Source organism: Amphiura filiformis, chromosome 4, assembly GCF_039555335.1.
Source record: "Amphiura filiformis chromosome 4, Afil_fr2py, whole genome shotgun sequence".
NCBI classification, from domain to species: Eukaryota; Metazoa; Echinodermata; class Ophiuroidea; order Amphilepidida; family Amphiuridae; genus Amphiura; species Amphiura filiformis.
In genome coordinates this window covers 14,900,475-14,926,312 of record NC_092631.1, presented here as the reverse complement: position 1 = coordinate 14,926,312, position 25,838 = coordinate 14,900,475, and the positions used below count along the sequence as shown (strand labels likewise).

The window sequence follows — 25,838 nt, the reverse complement described above, 5'->3', positions numbered from 1 at the left end:
ATCAGCTGATCGTAAATAACAATCCCGAAGTTGACCAGCTTCAACACACGGTTACAATCGAATCGTGACAATGGGAATTAAATCTTTACTCCCAAAATTCAAGAATATAGAAAATAAAGTTTCTGCCAGGGTTTCTGCCACGGATTTGGGCGGTTAAGTGCAGGCATTGACGCATCAATTTATGGATCTACACATAAATATTAACGAAGTACACGTCTGCACAACCTGGAATTGATCCACGAAAGTAAGTTAAGCTTAAGCTTATTAAATATTATGAAATGTAGATGGTATACCATCTACATGTAATGAAATTTGTTATGATCATTTTAAATCGGGTGTGGTGCTGAATCCAGTTACAATTTTGTGGATCTTGTGGTTCTGTAATTATGATGTGAAAAGAGTTGAAACGCAACATCTTCATAATTGACATATTTCTCAAGAACCACAATTATTTACAATACTATTCATATATTAAGAAATTATTTTAAGTGTGTGACTTGTATTCGGTGATGAAGGAAAGGATTAAGGGCTTATTTTTCATTAATCTCCTATTCTAAACCATGAAAATTGTCTTTTTATAGAAAAAAAAAAAAAAAAGCATCCTGTACCGTTGATTGGTTTTAATGTTACCTGGTCACATTCCTAATGAAGTAAATTTTTAACAATACATGACAAGCCGTTCCTATGCCAACCTGTCCTTGCGCCAACCTGCACCACATTTTTGAAGGCAACTCGTCACTGACCAGTGACCAACCTGCCCCTTGCTTGCTGGAGGGAATAAAGCTAAGGTAGTTGACTATATATATTGTCAAGGGACGGGTAGACTATATTGTCAAGGGCAGTGGTGTACCGTGTATTGGGGTCACTTGTCAGAGCGGGCAAAATCCTGGTGTGCCGTAGATTTACCCGGCCACAGGGTAGATTTTCTCAGACAGAGGTGTAAAATAGGCTGATTTAGCATAATTTTCAGGTTTTCCTTCCTGGTCAAAGCCATGGGGGGGGGGGGTGCAGAGTGACCCCTGCCACAGATACGCTACTGGTCAAGGGGTGGGTTGGGATAGGGCCAAGTTGTATATCAACCAATTTTTATGTCACTTTTATGCAATTATGGTTCTTACAGGTACCCCGGTATGTCAATGATTTCTGCTAAGCAGTAGATGTGTTGGTTAGGCAAAATGTTACGCCCATAGTTGTTTTTGCCGGGGAAGATCGAGCTACAAGCAAAGCAGCACACAAAGGAAGAAAGAAAAGGGTATGTATTAAGTCATCATGGATTTACATCTTCATTCTTGGTAATTGAAGTAATAAAAATCAATCTGAAAAGATAATGTACAATGTATGTGAAACGCTAACATTCACAAATTTTGGGTATAATCGCGAATTTTAGGTTTGGCCACGAATTTTAAGATTTTTCCAAGATACCCATTTTTAAAGTATTCATTTTCCAAAAAAAACATAAGTTTTCACAAAATTGAAAGAACCCATGGTGATCTGTAATACAATCCATGCAGAAAAAAGTACCGGTACAGAAAATAGACCATAGCAGAATGGTAAACTGCATATCCGTCAATACATGCTTTTTCCATGGGAAATGAACTTTGCTGCTTGGATGATGTCACGATAAGGTTAGCATTTATTGCGTATTGAAAAGCGTGTACTGACGGATATGCAGTGGACCGCCCTAATCATGCGCATATGTTGGGGGGCTTTAGGGGCGCCAGCACCCCGGAGTAAAAGCAGGGGGTGGCCAAATCGAAGGGGCAGCGGAAGAAGGGGCGGCAAAAAGAATTATTAAAGAAAAAGGGGCGGAAAATTTGAAAAAATTGTACTATATATCAAAATGTGTTAATTTGGGGGTGCTAGCGCCTAGAATCCTTTTTTTTTTTTTTTTGTTCTTCACTTTTTCAAACGACCGTAAAAAAATTGGGGCAACCTTTTCGGGCTGCTGAGGAAGGGGCGGCAAAATTTAATTTTCTTCAGCCCCCGGGTAGGGGCGGCCACGATGCACGCCACTGCTCATAGGACTTAATTTTAACGAATTCAACTCTGCGCCGCGTAATTTAATTTAAAAAATGCAAATTTGAACTTTTTATGGAAAATACACACATTTTGGTAATATTATGGATAAATCACACAAATCAGGAATTTTGTGAAATTGATGCGCAAAATTTGCTCTCAAAAATCATTCATTTTTCCGGTGCTTACCAATACAGTGTAGTTTGTAAATACAAATTAGGGCACCAAATCTGTGTGGGTACTTGTACTGTTTGTGTAATCATTGGGAATTTCAATATTTCTCTGTTTGTGTTTGCTTGTTTTTTACGTCCATGTACTAGATTTTCCTTGGGTAAAGCTCAACCTCACTTTTGTGAAATTAATCAACTAGAGGAGTTTATGTATGCATCTAATGTATTATGTACCTCAATTTTCCTCAAATTTTGATATCTAAATTTGCATTTCTTTCTTCATGTCATCAGGAGAAATAGACAGGAGAAGGCTAGAGCCCTGCACCACCATGCCACACAAAATGAGTTTGCAAGTAAGTCTATGATGTATGACATGTACATTGTACAAGGGGGTATCCAAAAGTTTTTCACATCACCCAGAAGTGAAAGAGCTATTTTGATGAAATTATGTCAGTGTAATCACTGGTCCTTATGTACATTATGGTTCAGAAATGGTCTCATAAGTATAAGTTTACTTTCTATCCAGATGGCACTAGGTGGGCAGTAGCTAGGCGCATAACCTGCAAGATGGTGAAAATTGAGGAACGAAGCGTGATTAAGGTTCCTGCATTTGAAGGGTTAGGCCTACAATGCTCATAAAATCTATGATGAAATGAAAGCTATCTACGGTGATGATTGCCCATCATATTGCACTGTTGCTTTTTGAAAAAGGAATTTCCAAACTGGCCACATGTCCCTCACAGATTAGCCAAGAAGTGGACGTCCATCACTTATGGATGGCGCGCCACAGTGAAAAAACTCAAGAAAGTGGAGGATCTTTTTAATATCATGAAAAGGTAATGCGCCTACTGCCCATCTAGCGCCACCTGGAAAGAAAGTAAACATACTTATGAGACCATTTTTGAACCATAATGTACATAAGGACCAGTGATTACACTGACAAAATTTCATCAATATAGCTCTTTCACTTCTGGGTGATGTCAAAACTTTGGATCCCCCATATATACACATGTATCATACAGTAAAATCGATTAAGGAACCGTTCACAAACACTTGTTGGGGGCCCTGATGCAAAAAAATTTCATCGTGAAAATTTTTCGGGCCCCCTTTTTCAGATCTCAAAAATTTCAGGGCCCCCTTTTTGACATGAAAATTATGGGTCAACCCCATATACTCAATTTTCCCGGGAAAATTTGTGGTCAATTTTTCATCCCCTCCCCTTAGGAAGGGCAAAACTTTTCAGCCCCCCCCCCAACAAGTGTTTGTGAACAGTCCCTACTGTAGACAATTCCATGATCATCCACCATGAATGGGCTGCAGTTTCAGCAAAGTTAGTTTTTGAATAGAAAGGAATTTGCCATGTACATTGTATTTTAGCCACTGATTTTTAGTTTACTACACATAGGCCTACTTAGGGACACAAACTCATTAAATAATCCAACCCAAAAAAAACCTGCTGTATTGCTAACATTACAACCCTTTTGTTGTGAGCAGCCATGTGACTGCAGGGTTAAGGATGTTGTGAAAAACCTGCATTATATTTAAATACAATTTTAAATCATCATTTTTTGATTTAAAATGCTAAAATGCTGTCCCACGCCAAGTAACTGTGATTTGGTAGACAAATGCACATTGTATTTATTACGGCAAACCCTTGCTCATTCATTTGTGATTAAGCCAGTCTCCGGGAAGAGACTATAGTTTCAGTCACAGTTTTGGTCACCTAACACCAGACAGGGTCTAATTCTGCATAAAACCGGGCAACGTTATTTCTATAGATCTGCTGCGCATTCAAATTGCATTGTATTGCATCGTAATTTCATTTGTGTCTATGCTAAATATGTTTACACAACATGAACTCACATGTTTTCAAGCAAATTCGCCGATAATAGGTGATCAAAAGCGATCGGAATGTTACAAAAGTACAGATCGCATTCAGCTTACTTCATATGAGATGATCTTTGGAAAATACGGCATAATTTGTCTTGGTGTTTTGCGGAAAGCCATGCAGTAAAATATAAATACGTTGCGGCAATTCATGATTGACAACTAACAATCGTTGTGTCCTTCGTATCCTCCACTGTCAATTTCTTATCCACTCACTAATCCTCACAAAAGCTTTGTGTTGATTACGTAATAATGTGGAGGCAAATTGCAATAAGTACAATGAAATAATGAGTAGGGCGGGCTCCGAGGCGGGTTTCTTCTTCATCTTACGTAACAGTATTGTTCTCCCAAAAAAACCGGAAGCTTGTCGTTTGGAGCTCTAGCTGAAATACAGCAAGATAATGTACTAGTAAATGTAAACCTGTATTTTAGCTAGAGTATCTCGAGCTACCTTACACCTTCAAATGTGCTCAAAATTTACACTGATGTAAAAAAAACATGTGCCTGTGGTGTACACCTCACACCTTAATTTGTGCGGAGAATGTCAGTGGAAGTTGGAGCTACATGTAAGAAAGCGTGAGTACCGGTACCTCAAACTGCTTTGAAATGAATTTGAAATGTTGTCGCTAACAGTGGCATTTTCATAATCACTTGCACCATTTTGCCAATGTTTGCCACCAGCAGTAATTTGCCTCCCAGAATATCATTGTATCCCACGTATCATTTTCAATTTGCAGTAAAAACTTGTTCGATGTGAAACAATATTTTATTCTATTTTTTTTTAAATTTATAGGTTGGTGTGTGTGGTAAGGCAAAAGATTGACCAAGCCCTGGAAACTGATAACTCAGGCAACTGGTAGTCAGGAACCATATTTGAGATCGAAAAGTTGCAATAAACATTCCTCTGCGAGTCTGTGTACTGGTGTACTACAGTGCCATTTGTGGCAACAAGCAATCGACAAGTAACTTTTAGATTTTACATTCCAATTTAGAAATTAAATCTAAGCAGTGGACTGTGACAACAAGTGTTTTAGGATTAATATTATGAAGCTCAGTTACACTACCTGATTCATATTGGGCTGCCTGCACAGGTACACCATCGCTGAGGTAGTCGGGGGTACATGTACTTTGCTGGTACTGTGCAGTACCAGGTGAGTACCAGTTTAGAACCAGTGCAGTACCACTGCTGGTGGATCCTGTGCAGTGGCATAATTGGTACTGTGTAGGTACTTTGTGTGTACCAGTCTGCAGATGGCCAAAATAGGAATCTTGTAGTGATAGATTGGATAGACAGCTGAGAACATCATGCTTGTAAGCTTTTAGGCTTTGGGTTGAGCCTTTTGTTTGAGCCTGACCCTATCAGGGCCCGAGCTTGCGTCTGCCCGGACTGACTGGTTAAATAAACCTGCAGGGGGTCACTCCCATTGTGGCCTGTACACCTCCCGCGATAATCAACTTTGGAAATGCACCCTAAACAAGGATTTAACCCTTGGCTAAAACGATACCCTAAACAGATATCACACGCCTGTTTTCACACCCTAAACATATACAGGGATTTTGTTCCTTGCATCAAATTTCATACCCTAAATTTCATTTCCACGTATTAGCAATTTTGCTACCCTTTTTTCCAATTTTTCATGTTTTTAACACCTTAAACACGACACACACGTATCGTGCCTACCCACGAAAAACTACCCTTTTTATGCATTTTTATTATCGCGGATGGTGTACATGCCACAATGGGAGTGGGACCCCCCTGGGAAATAAACAAATTTGTTCTTGGTTAAAAAACACAAGAGCAGTCATATCATGATTTAACCTAAGTAGTCCTCCATCCCCCAATTAGTGCCCCACACTGAACTCTTTTGACTCAAAGGTGCAACTAACCCCATTCGCCCATACACTCAATTTATTTCTACAGGGTGTCCCAGAATGATTTATACCGAGAAAGATGGAATTTTTTAGGTATGAACGGCATTTCTATTGGTCATATTGTTTTGCATTTTAAGTTCTACATATATTTAGCTTTCTCAGATTTTCTAGATTTTAAAAATTGGACCCCGAGGCTCTTGCTACGCCTCTGGGTAGATCATTGTTGTAGATGTCATGTTTGTTCCCATACACAATAAATACGTCATTTCCATAATCATAAGAAATTCTCCACGAAATTTCGGGAGAGTGTGCCAAGCGTTACAAGTACTTTTTTTTCGAAGATTTTTGCATATTTGCCTGTGGACTCTATCGTACTCTATACATAGGCCTACACCATCAAATAACAGACTATGACATCAAGCATGTCAAGATACAGGGTGTCCCAATAAAAACAGAACCCCCATTGTGCCCTCTTTTTCTCCTATTTCTGAAAAGTTGATCAAATGTATTTTGATATGTAAAGTAACCTTAAATCGTTAGCTTTAATAAACCAAAACAATTATTTCAATTGGCTCACAATTTTTGAAGATATGCCCACTTTAATAAATGTACCCGTTTTTCACTCTGTCCACGGATGAGGTTTGGCGTTAGCAAAGATTAAAACGAAACACACGGTTAATGACATGGATAGATAATAGCATTAGGCTTTGGAACGCATTGGAATCCATAGCCCATAGGCCCACCGGTAAAGCCCATTCCCTACATAAAGTTCGTTATTTTATAAAGTTATCATTGAGGAATGCTTGATATTCATGCATGGTGTATGTGTACTCCTTTTCAATCTTTGAAGTAGCCAAACCTCCTCCATGGACAGAGTGAAAACGGGTACATTTCTTTAAAAGAGCATATATCTTCAAAAGTTGATATCTTCAAAAGTTGAGAGCCGATTGAAATTATTAAAGCTAACGAATAAAGATTTCTTTACATACCATAATATATTTGATTACCTTTTCAAAAGCAGGATAAAAAGAGGGCGCATGAGGGTTCTGTTTTTATTGGGACACCCTGTATTACGAACTTTTACGTATATTTATAGCTTATTTGTCTGTGTAACTCTCGTTTTCTTATATTTTCATGGATAGTCAAAAAGACAGTCAATGACATCAAGATATTTTTATACGTATCTACTCTAGCTTTATATTTGTGTAATTCTCTCGTACTCTTCAGAGAATACCAAATGGCAGACAATAACATATTTAGGCATATACACTCTAGAGTTTTGCCTGTAGGTCTATGACTGTATTGTTTCTGATATTTCCATGAAAAGTAAAAACTAGAGCGGTTACCGCACCAAAGCTGAACCATGGGGCAGGATATTGTGGTATACATTCTTTGGATAGGAAAAGGACCCAAAATAGGAATATTGACCCAAGTCTTATAAGGAGTGTCACCCAGGTGGCGAAATTATTTTTTACTATATAGGCATATTCTGTACTTTTTGCTCTTTTATTTGACACCACTCAGGGCGTCATAAGCTGTCATACTATCTTGGTATTTCAAGATATGAAAAGGACCCACAATCATATGACAGTTATGAATATTGACCCAGGTCTTACTTTCTAAGTAAGGAGTGTTCAGAAATACTTTGGTGGGGGGACTGGAAAATATTTTTTCATGTCAAAAGTTTTAACCCCCCCTCTTCTTGAACCCAAAATTTTTTGACCCCCCCCCTCTTAATGGACCTAAAACTTTTTGACCCCCCTCATATAGGTTCAAAACTATTTTGACCCCCCCCCCCCCATCATAATGTACCATTCGCATCAAATGGCACAGGAAACATATTAATGATACTAAAATTTGTGTTCATGTGCAATTAAATTGTACCCATGTAATTGACATAAAATATGTGGAATTGTGGAAATGTTTTAAAGTAGCATAAGTAGGCCTATGTGTATGCAACCCAGTATTAATAAACCATACATTTATGATTGGAATCAGTGGTGACGGAAGCATTACAATTTAGGGGGGGGGGGGTCGGGGGACGAGTATATTTTGTTCTGGATTTACTTGGACTTTTTGAATCCTGGATCAAATGTACTTTTGTTCTGGTTTAACACTGGAACATTTGCGCGCGCAACCCTCGAAAAATTTTTACACCCCCCCTCTACGTGCCGAAAAACTTTTTAACCCCCCCTGTTCATACACCCAAAACTTTTTCAACCCCCTATTCAGAACTCCTAAAATTTTATGACCCCCCCTACATATTTTCCAGTCCCCCCACCAGAGTATTTCTGAACACTCCCTAAGAGACACTTATAAGCTGATACCATTTCATGGTTCAGCAATATAATGACATCATTACAGCAATAATGGCAGCATTACGTATTATATATCTACTCTTGATTGCTATATTTGCCTGGGTATACTCTAGCTTATTTGTATATGTAAATCTTATCGTTTCTGATATTTTTCATGAATAGTCAAAATGACATGCAATGACAACAATATTACATATGCCTATATTTTATCTGATCTAGCTTAGGAACCGTTCACAAACACTTGTAAGGGGGGTTGGTGCAAAAAAAGGGGGGGCTGAATTTTTGCTTATTTGCCTGTGTAACTCTGTCGATTCTTATTATTTTCATGACTAGTCAAAGTTACAGGCAATGAGCTTATTTGTCTGTGTAACTTTATCGTACTCTACAGACACCATCAAATCTCGACAAATGTAACTGTATTCTGTATTAATAATGCACTGAATTCACTGTACAATAATCCAAGATCAGTGTTTATATATATACCGTAAAACCATGTCCATAACTAGCATAAGTGTTTGTGACAAAAGCGAAATTTACGCAGACGCCCTCCACAATATCATAACATTATGGAGTTTGAACAAATCAATTACTGACACAAGCGGGCATGGTTTAAAATCCTTTGGTTTTGTACTTATAAAGTTTACAACGATCGTAAGTGCAACTTTTCGTGTCCGATTTGTGGTCCATAACTTCCTCCCTTTTTATCACTCTACAAACAATCTTATTTTAAGGACATGCTTAACAATAGCTAACAATTTAATTGGTTATTTTACCTTTTATATACATATTTACATGTCACAAGATCACCTGATCGACTCGGACCAAAGGTGATTATTTTGAAAGGTTATTCATTATATTAAATGAAAGCCAGAAATATAGATAGGCCTACTATATAGTAAGCGTCTGACGGTACACAGTAGCATTACAGTGGTTGAGGTCGCAGCGAACAGAATCTTGGTCAAAAATCCAGTTACTACCACACGAGCTCACACGGAATAAAGCAATTGCTATTGTGGTACCACTGGTAACTGGATAGTTGTCCAAGATTCTGCTTTCTGCGTAGAGGTCCGTAATGGGTAATGGGCTATTCCATTTAAAAGTCATACACCCCCTATGGAAGACATGACCTTAAATTCCCACACAGGGGTGGGTGTAGATTGCAAATAGAGTCACTCATTCAGGTAGCCCATTTGAACTCACACTCCTTGTGAAAAAGATTAAGGTCATGTCTTAGGGATGTATGGATTAACGACCGAAATACATGGAAATAGCCCAATGGTGGCCTCTACATCGGTCAGTGTTACTTCTAGACGTGTCCGCTGTATCTGATGTAGCTGGCAATGTTTCTATCAGTTCTAGTAAATAACAGGCGGATTTGGTTGCAGTGAGGAAGAATATTACATTCTACAGCAGCAGGGACCTTCGTCCAAACACAACAAGTGGAGTTCAGTGTTTTTGAGGAAGTCACCAAGGAGCACCGTTCGATCGTAGTGAGTGCTGTCAATGTTTCTGTACCACAGAGCAATGTTCTTGTAAACAACACGTGGAGTTGGTTACAGTCAGGAAGAGTGCACTACAGCCGGGACTACAGCAGGGGCCTCCGTCCAGACACAAAAAGCTGAGTTCATTTTTGAGCAGATCGCTAAACAGCACTGTTCTTGTAAAACAACAGGTGGACCGCGGAGTTGGTTGCCGTGAGATGAGGAAGAGAATTCTGCTGCAGGATGGTAGATACAGCTGTTTCGTAGAATGTTGCGTCAACACGCTGAGTTCTGTGTTTAAAAGAGCACTTTTAAAATAACAGATGAAGTGAGAAAGAGCATTTTACAGCAACTGATGTAGGAATGGTAGTTGCAGCTGTTATTCTTGATGATGCGTCAACAAGCTAGGCAGAGGCGGCATTCGTACGTCCAGATGTAAAAAACTGAGTTCAGTGTTTTGTGCATGTGGCCATAGAGCACTGTTATTTAACAACTGAGGGAGCTGTTTGTAGCGAGGAAGAGAGTACTGCTGCAGCTAAAGAGCATTTTACAGCAACTGATGTAGGAATGGTAGTTGCAGCTGTTATTCTTGATGATGCGTCAACAAGCTAGGCAGAGGCCTTCATACGTCCAGACGTAATAAAACTGAGTTTAGTGTTTTGTGCATGTCGCCATAGAGCACTGTTCTTGTATAACAAGCGAGGGAGTTGGTTGCGGTGAGGAAGAGACTACTACTGCAGCTAATGATATAGTAATGGTACAGGTAGGTAAAATGTAACTGTTTTGTCTTGATGTAACGTCAACTAGCTGGGCATGCAGGGCCAGGATCCACCATCCAAACACAAAAAAACTGATCACAGGAGCACTGTTCTTGTAAAACAATGGGGAGAGTTGGTTGCAGTGAGGAGGAGAATCCTACTGCATCGGATGTTTCCGGAATTGAAGATGCAGCTGTTATGTTTTGATGTTGTGTCAACAAGCTAGGCAGGGTCCTCCGTCCATATAATAAAAAGCTGAGTTCTTGTTTTGAGCAGATCAACAATGAGAACTGCACTGGAGAAGAATGTCACTGCAGCTTATGTTGTAAAAATGGTAGATGAAGTTGTCATTTCTGATGTTGTGTTAAAAAGCTGGGTAGGGTCTCCGTCCAGACGCAAAATTAAAAAAAACCTGAGTTCAGTGTTTTGAGCAGGTCAGTCACCGTCGGGCACTTTCTTTTAAAACAACAGATGGAGTACCGTTCTATTAGATATGTCCGGATCTTACCATTTTGGCCAACTGGGAAGTTCGAACCCCAGAATGGTTGTCTTCGCCTTCTTGTTATGCTGTCCACTCGGATCAGTCTCCGCGTTGAATGCTCGCTTATTTTGTCGAACATTTTGTCGAATAGGAGCAATCTTCTCTTCGAATGCAATGTTGTTGGCTGACCTTGAGATAGAAATTCCATGAAAAAGATCCTTTAAAGTTTTTCCCATGTGTTTAAGACGAAAGAGCTCTTCCTGAAGCTTCATAACCTCCTCTGGGGTATGTATATTTTCGCCAGAGTTACTGGCAATAAGCCCAATCGGCATTGGAAGTTTGCAATGCATTGTGGGACAGTTTTTGCAGTTTTAGGACACTTTGTCCTTTGACCTATCGGGAAAATTGCTGTAATTATTAATAATTTATTTATTATTGTCATAATGTTATCATTAAAAATATTTAAATAATTAATTCATTTAATAATAATGTTTTTTTATTTTTTTTTTATTCTAGTAACAAGTTTTAAATTATATTTTGTACGCACAAAACCCGAATTTTCCAGATAGGTCAAAGGGCAAAGTGTCCTAAAAAAACCGGAAGTTACAATAGCGATTTGGCTTATTGCGTTATCCAGGATACTCCTTTCGTGTTCGTACTGGCTCTTCATACTTTGCATTTTGTCCAGCAGTGGGTCGTTTCTGATTGCCTTTGCCTTGTTTCTTTCCTGTTCAATGGACATGTCCAGGTAGTCTGCAACTGCGTCATTGTAGGGTATGATAGCATTTGCTTTGAGGAAAGAGCCATATTTGGCGCTTGTTTTCATGATGATTTCTTGCTCTTCCGTCAATTCTCTATTTTTGGTATCAATCGCTTCTTTGTAAGCCTCCTTTGTTTCTTTGTCGTTTTTCTTTTGATCGATTTGTGCTTGAACTTCATCAGATAAGAATTCTTCTTCAAATACCTCTGAGCTATATGTGATGTGCATGTGAGTGGTGTAATGGTGTCCACATTCCCGGTGACGACATTGATTATTCCCAGTAATACACCAACAACGTTGCAACCTGGAGTCATTTGTTGTTTCTGTTGGAATGCCACTCAGACCGCAATGGTGATGACAGATTTGCTCGTAGATCGTGTTCTGAACACGAGTTTTACCAACTTGAACATATCTGATACATTTGGCGTCTGCACAGACCGTTCTGGGATAGCCTAACTGTACTTGCTTAAGGCCAAATCCATGAATCTTTAGATCAGCTTTTAAGCTATCCATATCTTTGTCGTACAGATCAATTTGCGTTTTGGCCTCGATACCACTTTGAACATTCTGTTGGATTGTCTTGGCAACTTCTGCTAAGGGTTTGCTCATAGCTACGATGATTCTTCGAGCCTCGTTCATATTTAAAGTATTCTTTACTTTGTGCGGCTTCAATGTGCTGATATGGTCGAAGAGGCGTTTCGTTTCTTCAACAGCTCTGTTCCAGCTTTCAGCATAAGTGTTTATGTCTTCTTGACTGAATATCACTCCATTTTTTAAACAAGCCAAAAACCGAAAAGGCTCATTGTCAAAGCAGAAGTAGTTGTATGGGGTAGCTTTAATCCCGACCTTTCTTTTGTCAAGCTCTTTATTTAGGGCAGGCAAAGTGTCCCCAGGTTGGTAGAATGTTGCTCGAGCGTTTGTAAAGCAGAAGACAATGTTGTCTTTGGCCGATGAATGCAGATGAGCCAACAGCTCTTGGATACAGAAGCGGAACATCGCTGTCAGACGCGAGTTATTCGGCTTGAGAAGTATGCACACAGCATGGATCTCTTGGTAGTAAGTCAGGTATGACAGTATGTTGTCGAAGTTTTTCTTGTCTTGTTCTATACCTTCACTGTCCCCTACTCCTGGTGTATCAATCAAGCGAATTATCTGATCACCTACGTGGAAAACATAGGAACGAGGCTCTTTGGTAGCAGATTTTCCAGCTTCCATGTTCTCGTTGGTGTCAGCTTCGCCAATCAATATCTCCTTCTCTTCTCCTTGTTGTGTGAATGTGAAACTGGATGGTATTAGAACATGGAATTGCCTAGAATTGATAGCTTCTAGCAAATCAGTGAAGTAATTGTAGTTGATAAAACCATTGATCCATGTAGATTTGCCAACTCCTGTCTCGCCGAGGATCAATATGTTTTTCTCCTGCATTGCCCTAAGCCGAGACAACTCATCAGCTAGAATATCATCTGGATACTTGACATAATCCATGCCGTGATCCTTCTCATTGCAGCGAAAGCGTGATTTTTTAGGATTCGATTTGCCGCATTTGCAGTAAAGGAGTTTGGTTTCTATGCCATATTCAACCACCTGTTTGCATTTGGAACACATCCAGATGACTGGGTTACCTGTACATTCACCATTTCCGGTCAAAGCATTTGGACATCTTAGCTTGACACGTGCTCGGTTGCTTGGGCGTATTTGTTCGAAAACCGGCCTATCGAATTTGATCAGACACATTTCTGAGTCTTGGCCTTCTTTGGCATACAGGTCCATTGATGTTACTCTGCCGTCTATAAACATGTGAACGCTTGCCTTCTCTTTGCCAGCTGGCCAAAGATCCTCTCTTATTTCTTGGTCTACAATGATAAATTTGTAGTTTCTCTTCTCTGCATACGTCTTCTGTAGTCGCAAAAAGAACTCTTGATTCTTGTCATGATTATCCTTGTCATCTTCGTTGGCAGTCTTGTAGAACACATAGACGTTTCTTCTGTCATCCAAAACTGGAATATCTTTTCTTCCGACGTAGATGATTCCTTTGCTCTTCCATGATTTGATAGATTTTACTTTGTTGAAATCTTTTTGAAATCCCCGAATTTGATCGTTGTACTTTGAGATGAAAGATGTGTCAGAGAACTCTTTACTAAGGAATGCTTCAAGAGAAGAAACGTTTTCATCCCCCGATCTTACTTTCTTCACTAACTTTTGAAGCCTTGCCTTGAAACCAGATTCTTCCACAACAAACTTCTCCAATATATCATCAATTCTAACTAGAGATCCTTCTGCGACATAGTCTGCACAGACATGTAGATCTCTATGAATATCATAGAGCGTTTGCCTCTTCTTCGTGATTCCTTCCACGATATGTGCACACTTCTTGATTATATCTTCATCGATTGCTCTATATTGTGTTTCAATCTGTACTTGAAGCCTACACATCTTGACGATAGCATCCAGTGGCATCAACATGTAGGTTAACGGAACCCCCTTCCCGTTGTTTGTGCCCTTAACGAGATTTGGGAGATTTCTTGCTAGTTCCACCGCACCTTCGAATGTAACTGGGAGGTCTTTGTCTGGAGCTGTAACATCTGCTTTGCATTTAAAGGTGAACTTTTTGTGGCTTTCCTTGTTTTTATCATCATATGCTGCTTTAGCAGACCCTTTGACATCAATTAGCGCTTTCAGCTTTTCAATCTCAGCACTCAGAGCTCCTTTGACTTCGGTGACATCTTCATCTTCTTCGTTTTCGTATTCACAGGTAACCGAACAAACTGCTCCCCAATCAATGGCAACAACAACATGAGTTGCATTGACGGGCTGTCCATTCGAAGGTGACAGAATGTCAATGTCTATCTTATCCTTATTCTGGCGAAGCATAATCTCCTCATTGACGGTTCTCAACTTGTAAAGCAGACTCATACTTTGGGCCATAGCGCTTTTTCTTTCCTCCCCAAGATATGCCCCTGATCCGCTCAACTTGACGAGGCCTGCCAACAAACTCACCTGAAGCTCAGCCTCTACTTCAAGTTTGTTGAACTTCTCTTGTACGCTGTCTGTCAATACAAGTTCTATTGAGGTATTCCCAAGATCCATGGTGTCTACAGCTTCGTCTCCCATCTTTGAGCCAAAGAGCGTATCACCCTGAAAAACAAATCCATGTAAATTATATCACTAATTTATTATCATCAATCAAATAAACCAACATCAATTATTCTCATTACTATAGTCTTGATATCGATCATTGATCCACAGGGGTCCAAGTATGTTATATGTTCAGTAATGTATCATGGTCAGTTGTCTGAGCGGCCAAAGGCAACAAATTTCCGGTTACTTGTTTTCGAACCTGATTTTTTTGTTCAGTATTTGGTATAAATGTCCCAACTTTAAGGAGCAAAATTTCCAAACGGCGTGCCAAAATTGCTTCCCACCCTCTTGGCCTGCCGAAAATCACTTGCCCCCCTCTCGGCCCCTCTCGGCCCCTTTACTCCCCTTCGAGCACTAGGAGCCAATCATTTTCCTTCATCCAGGCGCGCGCTACAAATCCTATAAGCTACGCCCCTGCATGTGATATCTAGCCGTGAACTTGTCGTCTAGCGAGAGTATACCAACCGTCTTAAACCCCTCGAACGTGTTGTCAATTTGTCAAATTCATTTTAATTTGTTTAAAGTTCAATCACTTTCTTACCAGAAAACTTTCTGTTCTAATATCATAGAGAGCTCCAATCTGGGCCACTCTCCCTAGCGCAGCCCTCTGTATCACAGCAAACATGATTGCAGAGTAGCTTGAATCTTTCGACGTCTACCAAGTACGCATGTAGGCCTATATCGGGTGATGCTTCAACCCAGAGTTGATGTATGAGGGCGTCAGTCTAGGTTGCAGAGTAGATTAGGTTTACAAGTTCCTGAGAAATATAATTAGAAACCTTCTTTTAGAAAATTTTTCAACATACCAGGAAAAAAAACAATGCAAAAAAAGCAAACAAACGCACAAAACAAAATGGATCTGCAAAATTAATATTTCTCAACCGAACTTTTATGGCCATAGGCCTATCATAATTATAGAGCTGGGCCTAGCAGTATGAACAAAAAACATCAAGGGCGCATGCATGACCGACAGTATCAACAAAAAAACATGGCCGCAGGGCCACAGACTCCCATACTTGAGTTCTTTACTGATGGAGTTCCAATATAGAAGGGCCCGCAGGGCAAGATAGCAAGACGGCAAACCTGTGAAAAATTGTGTTTATTTATTTAATTCCCGTCGATCGTGCACTGTTTTGCCATGTTATATTTCCTCTACAGGGAGGATGGCAATTTATTTCTCGCATTCATGGCCCTAAGTGCTATTTGCGGGGAGGAGATAAGTTTAAGTGACCGCTTATAGGTAAGAATTTCAATCAACCTAATCACGAAGCTCACGTGGCCATGTGATTAAGGCACAGGTGAACCTGGTGAAAAATTATGTTTATTTATATAATTCCCGTCGATCATGCCACTGTTTTTCCAAGCAAGAGTAATCTTCATGTAACATTAACCAACAGTAACCTTAATGTAACATTGACCAACAGTAACCTTAATGTAACATTGACCAACAGAGGGGGTAATTTCGACTCAAATTAATCTTAATGTAACATTGACCAACAGTGACCTTAATGTAACATTGACCAACAGTAACCTTAACAGAGGGCGTTATTTATGCCGTATATTCATGATGCACTTACGGCAATTTGCCGACAATCACATACATAGTGCAGTTATGTACCACGACAAATTCACCGTGACCTTTCCAGCCATAAACCCGCTTAGTGAAGATTAAACCGAGATATGCAATATTAACCATTATAGTAATCGATTGTCCAACGCAAATTTATTACCACATGATAATATTAATCCAATGAGCGATCGAATTGTCCGCTACGGTCAACTAATCCAATCGATAATGACGCTATTGACATTGTACGGGCGGAGCTCCACTGACTGGGTTTTGGGGGTATTTTTCATTGGTTTGCTGCCATTTACTCATCAAGGCGGTCCCCCATTATTATAAGGACTATGCTAACGATTTTAAGATTGACATGTAGAGAATAAACCATACTTGATTGACAGAAAGTACTAAATTTGTACCTATTACGGTTTCGTGACACCCCTCTTGCAAATGCGACCAAGCCAGGGCGGCCCGGTGAAGCAAAATGTGCATTGGAATAACACGGGAGTTTGGATATAGATAGTGTATTTCTTTCTCATACAAATGTATGGTCCCCCGTTATTAAAGCTTGTACTGGGTTGAAAATTCAGATATTTTGAAAAGAATAAGTAATTAAAACATAAGGCAAGTACTAAAATCATAGCTTTTATACTTTTTCATATATGACGCTAACTAGTTCATCTCCTATATCTACAACACAGCGCTACCAGTAGGGTTCAATTGCCTATTATTGTGAGTGCCCCTGTGTTGTCACTGACAATTCACCTTCAATAAACGCCCCAATTTGGAAAAATGCAACACCCCCGGGGCGTTTATTACAAACAATACGGTAGGCCTATTATTACGTATATGGCGTGTTGCATGACTTCAAAATAATAATAATAATGTAAAAACTTAGATAGAAAATACTAGACTAGGCATATGCATAGTCGAATTCTGATCAATAAAAATATGTTATTATCATGATTAACGCATCCTGTTGGACTCAAAATTATACTGATGTTTATTAAAACTAACAGTAAAATGGTCATAAAGAGTTTATATAATTAGTGACAGTAAAAGTAAAGTATACGTATAGGCCTATATTGTTGAATGTAACATAACATAGGCCTATCTTGCATGAATATGTAATGGCTCATTTCAATACTGAACAATTCTGATTTTGGAATCTACCAGTTTATTGAACATGTTGAAAGCCCGAGAAAGCGCGAACACAGAAGGAGTACGGTGAGTGAAAAGGTCAGATGTGAAAATCTATCAATTGCACACAAATTAATACAAATCAGAATTTTATGCTTAAATGTAATAGCCAGCGTATACAATGGGCAAGTGGACTACGTAGAAGTCTAAGAAAATAGGCTACATACAGATACAGGAAGGTACATGGTGTTTGAATCCAAATTTGGATTGAAATAACTCATTAATGTCCACTCTTTGAAAGAGAACTTTTTGATATTGATTTCCACACATATCGTTTATAGATTAATCAAGTTTTCATGTTGTGCCAATGAGGGGACTACGGAACTTAAAAACTATAAGACTTTATTGCCTATGCACCGTTGTCTAATACTATAGAGCGGTTACCGCACTATAGTTGAACCCATGTGGCTTAAGTTATTGACCCAGGTCTTATGAGGAGTGTCACCTCCGGTGGGAAAATTGTTTTTATTATATTCCTTTACTTTGTTCTCTTTCATTTGACACCACTTGGAGGTCATACATTCTTGACATTTTGGGATGTGAAGAGGACCTAAATATGAATACTGACCCATGACTTATAAGGAGTGTCACCCCCGGTGGGGAAATAATTATTCTTTACCTTTTCCTCTCACATTTGACAGCACTCAAGAGGTCATACTTTCTTGGCATTTTGAGATATGAAAAGGACCTAGGCCTATATGAAAATTGAACACGGTCTTATGATGACTGAGTGTCACCCCCGGGTGTCGAAATATTTTATATTATTATCTTTACTTTGATCTCTTTTATTTGACACCACTTGGGGGGTGGGGACATAACCTTCACGGCATTTCGAGATATGGCCATTTTTCGAAATATGAAAAAGAACCCCAAATATGAATATTGACCCAGATCTTATGAGGAGTGTTACCCCCGGTTAGGAAATTATTATTATTATATTCGTTACTTTGTTCTCTTTCATTTGACACCACTCAGGGGGTCATACCTTTTTGGCATTTCGAGATTTGAAAGGTACCTAATAATATAAATACCGACCATGGGCTTATGAGGAGTGTCACCCCCGGTGGGGGAATAATTTTTAACAAATATTCTTTACTGTTTCCTCTTTCATTTGACACCACTCGGGAGTCATACCTTTTTGGCATTTGGAGATATGAAAATGACCCATAATTTTATTTCTTATGATGAGTGTCACCACCGGGTGGGGAAATATTGTTATTATATTCTTTAGTATTATTTCTCTTTCATTTGACACCACTTGGGGGTCATACCTTCGTGGAATTTGGAGATATGTCCATTTCAGACCAATAGGTTGCCGAGTAAGTAAGTAAGGAAGTAGAGAAGTAAGCAAGCTAGACTAAGGGACGCACTTCCCCCACTATATGAGCAAAATAAAACCATTCCCCACCTATGTGTAGAAATGCATGAAATTAAAAAAAACACCTTTTTTCCGACCCCAACTTTCTAAAGCCATTAGACTTTGAAGTCTAATGGCGCGTCCCTACAGGCTGAGACCATTTCATGGTTCAGGAATAATCATACACGAAAAAGAGATTGCGAAGTTGGGGATTTCCCTGTTTTCATAAATCACCATGTACTTCGAATAATGTTGCGACATCAGCGCTAGTAACTCCCTATTAATATTAAGGGAGAGTGACTCACTCTGGTAGCATTTACACTGCGATTTCGGGTCTTGGTTTTTGTCATTTCACCGTTTCACGTGCATCAAGGCCGTTTCTGGCATGAAAACAAATCTTCCGCACGACTATTTCGTGCGAACTAAATATCACATTAGTATTAATCAGGAAATGGTCGGTTACCCTTTAACCAATATACATTAAACCAAATGACAAAGCACTATAACATCAAAGGTCAAAGCACCACTCTTCGTTTCATCAAAATAAAGTTTTTCAAAGCTGCAAAATTCAGTTGGATTCACTACCTAAAATCTACTCGTACTGCATAACATTAAATTCCACACAAGCAGGGAGCGTAACCAAACTGGCTGCGGAGGGGACTACGTAACCTGTCATTGGCAGTACCAAACATAAGATTAAAACTATAAATTTGATATCAAAATTGAGTTTGTAATTTACCAGTTTAAATAAATCATTCCAGATAATACGATATTAAACTTCGACTTCACCATGATACTTTTGGACAAAGTGAGGATAAATGTGTAAATAAGCATGATAAGTATAATATTATATAAAATTATTGATAAACCTAAGCAAAGTATAACATTGCTACATGTATAAATACTTTACCCTGGGAGTTCATGAGGTCTATGGCTGCATAATCTATGGTTGCATAAAATTAATGTTTTTGTTCTCGTCCAGAGGATTTTCATGATATATCATGATATTAATGAGGGAGTTTATTTTTCTTCAATGTAAAATTAGCATTCGGTCTTTTCCAACAGTGCCCGAGAAAAGGAGGAGGCCCGTTTTCTTTCGTTTCTTCAAATGTCAAGATTCTGAGGGATATTAAAAACCATACCTTGAGTACCACAAAATACTTGAAGGGATCCTTCATATATATCTGCATCCTAAAGCAGTTCAAAATTGATATATAAAAAAATTAAAAAGGGGACGAGAACCAAATTTTAATTTCAAGTTAAGACTAAGACTGTACCTTGTGTATTGTATGATAAAAGAATGTTGTTAATAAAATAATAAGTGCATTTAAAATATTAGTGTGTTTTTTTTTTCCTTGTGTCTTTTTAAATAAACCTTACGATTTATCAGTTAAAACATCATTTTCACTGAATAACAAAAAAAAAAAGGGAATGAAAAAATTCTATTCAATTCTATCACTATGCCAAATGAGTATGGGTGTATCCTAACAACCACACAAACAAATAAATGTATGCCCAAAACAACGATTAGGCCTACGTCATCTGGTAACCATTATGTTAATGACAAACGATGACGTCATGAGGGGACTACCCAATACCTCAATTACCTCAAACGACCTGCTCTCTACTAACCAATACTTCATTTAATAACCAGCAGAATTTAATTGCAGAAATAATCGATATTTCTACTAGCTTGTAAAATCATCCATCCATTGGAACATTCGCGAGTTGATTTTGACAAAATTGGCAGTCGGAACAGAGGTTATCCACGTTACTCATGTGTGACTTCTAACAAAAGGCGCTGGTTCCCGTAGTATACTAGTATTCCTCATTCCAACCAATTCAATGCACGACCTCGGAGGTACTTGCATGACTTTGGCGGGCTATGTTGAAACCGTCATGATCATGGTTGCACATGCAGGTACTTCTTTTGAAAATCCTAAACAAGGTATAGCAGTTGCTGATAGGATATGCATCTTATAGAACACGGATAGCCTCTATTGAAAAATCAAATCTATAGTGCAATCAAAATCGAAATTCTGACAAAACTCTAGCTTTATATGATGTGGTTAAGAAAGTTGGGAAATATCTTTCGTTAGCGAATTATGTTACTTTGAAAAACAAAAACGTTGACCCCCAAAAAAGCTCGCTGGGCAAAGTTTAACTTCAAGGTTTGATAAAAAAAATTACAGTACCAAGCAATATAGTCATGCCATTTACTGAAAAATGAAAATTATTGCTTTTCATTTGGCCGAGAAAATTAATTTTACATTGAAAAGGTGTAACACAAAATTTTGCTCATTTCAACACCAAATTCGATCGTTTGTATTGCCACTGAGTCTTGTAGCTCCTTGTACAACAATAGATTGGTTGACCACCGTTGACGGAATACAGAAAATTAATTGAAACAATACAGTCTTTAGGTACGGTACTCACCCCACACTGCACTTCACAAAATATTAAATCATACACGCTTGGGTCCAATTATAAAATCGCATTCACCCCTTCTCCCCTGCCTGACGTATGCATAGATTCGACTTCCAAGACTGGTATAATTTTGTTTTGAACCCGGTGCGATTTTTATAGCCAGCGTATTGCGAACGTGGGGGATTTCCACTCTTTAATTCTAATAATATCTATTCTACGAATGTTGCGACATCGGCGACGGCAAACATAAACCATTATCATTGTTTATGTTAAAGGCCCATTCCCCGCGTAAGTGTAACAAAATTAAAATTGTGTGAAAGTGAAGGATATAAGTCGTTCAAATTGTCATTAGGTATTTTTGAAATGAAACATAAAAATTTCCATATCTAATGATATACTTAAGGTGTATGTAGCTGGGAAGATATGGATTTTGTTCCCCCAAAACACTAAAAGAATTAGGTCTTTTGGGAAAAATGTATATCTCCAATATAAAAGGTCAAAATTTTCAATTGATCGTCGGCTTTTCATCCCAGCTACATACACTTTAAGTAGATATCATTAGATTTAAAAAGTTTACGAGGACTGTTAAATATCAAAAATATGAAAAATATAAAATTTTGATAAGTTGTCATAAAATTTGTATTATATCGCGAATTATTTGATATCAGAGGATATTCAGAATTCAATTCGATGTCTGCTTCTGTGGTCTGATGTGCTCTCATCAGTATCATGTCCCACAAAAATACTATCGTTCATACCAAACATGCGCGCATTTTTTTTTTGGGGGGCTTTTTTTGCTCTTCACTTTTTCAAACGCCCGAAAAAAATATTTTTCGGGCTGTTGAGGAAGGGGCAGCAAAATTGAATTTCCTTCAGCCCCCGGGTACGAGCGGCCACGGTACGCCACTGCCAAAGCCCAAATAACAGATTCGTCTAAAATGTCTATTGTCTTTAACGTAAGCTTAACCACTTGCAGGCTATATGTTAGTACAAAATAATGACAGTAACAAAGGAGCCAAAACGTGAATTTTGATGAATTTTTACGATCCTCCCGATGAGCAAATCGCTGAATGGGTCTTTATAGGTCTGTCACACTACGACGGACTGGATCAACGTACATCACCGAATACAAAAATATTTTATTCGGTGGAAAAATCACCAGTCCGGCAGAAGATTCGGTGGGATTTTGGGTCCGATTCCCGTTCGTCTCTCTATGCGTTGTGGCCGCTAATAATCCTGCAGGCGTCTTATATCCGATCGTTCAACGTCCGACAAATGACCGGATTTGGGGTCCGATTCCCGTTCGTTTCTCTATGCGTTGTGGCCGCTAATAATCCTGCAGGCGTCTTATATGCCATCGTTCAACGTCCGACAAATGACCGGATTTGGGGGTCAACGTCCGACAAATGTCCGCATTTGGGGTCCGATTCCCGTTCGTCTCTCTATGCGTTGTGGCCGCTAATAATCCTGCAGGCGTTTTATATTCAATCGTTCAACGTCCGACAAATGACCGGCGAATCCGTCGCATGTGGCACCAACAGGGACGTCCACCCTATCAGAAAAGTGGGGGAGGAGAGGGTGTTTGAGAGGGTTTTTGACCCCTTAGAGGCAGTGACGTGGCAAGCACTTTTTCAGAGCGTGAACAAAGTGGGGAAAGACAACTTTTAAGGGGGTAAATTTTGACGAAAATGGTCAAATATTGGCTAATAAGTACAAAAGGGCTACAAATCTGATATATCAGGGCAACCAGCGTCCGGGGGCAATAGAGGTGAGAAACCTTTGGACAATGAAGGCCCAATTGAAGCCATTTGTCATTTTTTGGATCAATTTTAGCACTATTATTGGGTACTATTTTAGTTTGAAACAGCCGCAATGTGGTGAAACGAAAGCCTAATTGAAGCCATTGAAAAGTTTTCACCATTATTGTATAATATAAACAATTGTTTTACAAATAACACGTGGATGTCCATAGCAGAAGCAAAAAGGAAGACTTGTCCATTTTTGAAAATGAAGGTCCAATTGAAGCCATTTGCATGGGGACTGTAGGGCCTATTTACATTATTAGGCCTAGGCCTATTGTGTATAAATTTAGTTTTAAAAATGGAAAATTTGTAAAATTATTTTTGGTGCCTCATTTTTACACTATTATTGCCTTAAACAAAAAACAAAGAAGGCCCGATTTGAATTTGCAAAATTTAAAATGTTACACTGATCCACTGACACTTAGATATAAGACTTCAGACTCGTAATTTCAGGTAAAGCATGCATGGATTGATATGTTAAAGTCAGGAATAGACCTATAAATCAGTCTTAAATACTGACTTTGGGGACAAAATATCACGGGCCCTGCATATGGACTGGCCGGCAGTAATTTTCACAGGCTTTTGGGCCAAGGAACCACATTTAAGCACTGTCTATAATAATCACAGGCCTATACTTAGGCTTACTAGTACTACTATCCTGGGCCTACTCAATAACGTATACAATTTAACCTTTTCCATGTTTTCTCTTCTTTTTTCTTTCTTGTCAATCGCTAAAACTGGTAGGAATTTGATATTGCGTCCTCTACCCTTCAGAAAGTGCCCCTCCCTCAATACTACTTACATGCATAGGCCTACTACTAAATTACGTGCAATTTAACTTTTTCTCTTCTCTTCTCTCTTCAATTTTTCTCACTTTCTTTTCTTTTTTCTCTCCTTTCCCACTTTTTTCTACTTGTCAGTCACTAAAGTACTGGGGGAAATATGATATTGCGTCACACACCCTTCAGAAAGTCCCCCCCCCCATGATCGATGCACATGTTCGCCATAGGCCTACACCTGCGGTATATAAACGAAAGAATAACGAACAAACCCAGGGTATTATACAGAACAGTACGAACACACATCGGACAACTTCCGAACATGTGTATTCGGCACACTCCGTTTCAAGTTTTGTGCATGCACAAAACTTGAAACGTATTGTCGACGGACTAAACAAACATCACCTAACACGAAACGCATTTGGCGGATAATAACAGGACATATGAAGAACATAAAACGAACATTGACGAACACTAACGGATTTGCTAAAATACCATCCGTTTCTTATACGGAAGACCGATCCGGTGTAGTGTGACACTAAGACGGTCTGGGTCAACGTACATCACCGAATGCAAAAATATGCTATCCGGTGGTGAAGGCCTCACAGGAACGTATTTGCAACGAACACGGGCCGAGTGCAACGAACAAAGAACGAACATGAACGAAAGGAGAGCGAACAAACTCCGGCAATATGCAGCACCATACGAACACACATCGGATAAATACCGAACATGTGTATTCGGTACACTCCGTTTCAAGTTTTGTGCATGCACAAACTTGCCGACGGACTTAACGAACATCACCTAACACGAAACGCATTTGGCGGATGATAGCAGGACATAAAAAGAACATAAAACGATCATTGACGAACAACAACGGATTTACTAAAATGCCATCCGTTTCTTGTACGGAAGACCTATTCGGTGTAGTGTGACAGACCTATTACGCATGGTAAGCATACGCACACATTAGCGTACCTGGGATATTGCCATGGTGGAAATTCCTTGCCCTCGGCAGATACGCCAATGTACACACATCCTATAGCTGCCTATACCAATACACAATCAAATATTGTTGTGAAATAGATAACAAAATGACACAAATATCTATTATACTATCCAATTAAAGCCATCCCAGCAAACACAAAACGTTTTCGACATCATTCGAAAAAGGTTATAAAAGGTTGTCAGAAAACGTTTAAATGTCGGGTTATATAAAGGGTATAAACACGTTTTAATAACATTCCAAAAACATTCTTGAAAACTTGATACAAAACATTCTAAATAGAATGTTATTTTGGGAGTTGAAAAAATATTTTGCGAAAAATGTTTGCCCAAAATATTTTCAATAACGTTTTAAAAACGTTTTCATGACCTTTATATAACCCGACATTTAAATGTTATTTTAAAAAAGGTTTTGAAAAAAAAAACATTTTAAGAACATTTCTGTGTTTGCTGGGTTCAAACATTTTAACATAATGTTAAAAATGTTTGCAAAAATAGTTTAAAATAACATTTTTTGAAAACATTTAAAAATATTGATGACCTTTATATAACCCGACATTTTAATGTTATTAAAACGTTTTTACCTAAACCAAAAGCCAAAATATATAACTTATATAAAACGTTTTTAAAACGTTTTTGTGTTTGCTGGCATATTGTGTGATTTGCTCCAAGCGACGCACGCAATTTTTATCGAATTTCTACTTTTTGCATGATTGTAATGCCACTGTGATGTACTAAGATACCATGTGAAAGACTTAGCCCGAAGTGATTTAATTACAGTAAAATTTAGTTAAATCCGGAGATCTCCGATTTTATTCAGAGTTCA

The 25,838-nt window shown here is 38.8% G+C and overlaps 1 protein-coding gene and 1 long non-coding RNA gene across 2 annotated transcripts; one reads left to right on the top strand and one right to left on the bottom strand.

Moving 5' to 3' along the window:
- Positions 1–152: 152 nt before the first annotated feature.
- On the top strand, positions 153–5,988 carry LOC140150585 (uncharacterized). Its single transcript, XR_011858815.1, has 4 exons — positions 153–244; positions 1,121–1,252; positions 2,478–2,539; positions 4,867–5,988. It is a non-coding gene; the product is annotated as an uncharacterized lncRNA (long non-coding RNA).
- A 3,917-nt stretch (positions 5,989–9,905) lies between these two features.
- On the bottom strand, positions 9,906–15,618 carry LOC140149994 (uncharacterized). Its single transcript, XM_072171996.1, has 3 exons — positions 15,423–15,618; positions 11,591–14,878; positions 9,906–10,052 (listed from the first exon to the last, which is right to left on the bottom strand). Exons 1-3 carry the CDS (start codon positions 15,504–15,506, stop codon positions 9,906–9,908), a joined length of 3,519 nt encoding a protein of 1,172 aa, XP_072028097.1. The 5' UTR covers positions 15,507–15,618.
- Positions 15,619–25,838: the final 10,220 nt, after the last annotated feature.

Bases quoted from the DNA above. Each gene is read 5' to 3' on its own strand.
- LOC140149994 (XM_072171996.1), bottom strand. From the start codon at position 15,506: ATGTTTGCTGTGATACAGAGGGCTGCGCTAGGGAGAGTGGCCCAGATT. The intron at 14,879-15,422 runs GTAAGAAAGTGA...TTTGTTTTTCAG, and splicing joins TTAGAACAGAAAGTTTTCTG to GGTGATACGCTCTTTGGCTC. The intron at 10,053-11,590 runs GTAACTTCCGGT...TTATTTTAAAAG, and splicing joins CAATAAGCCAAATCGCTATT to TGCTCTTTTAAACACAGAAC.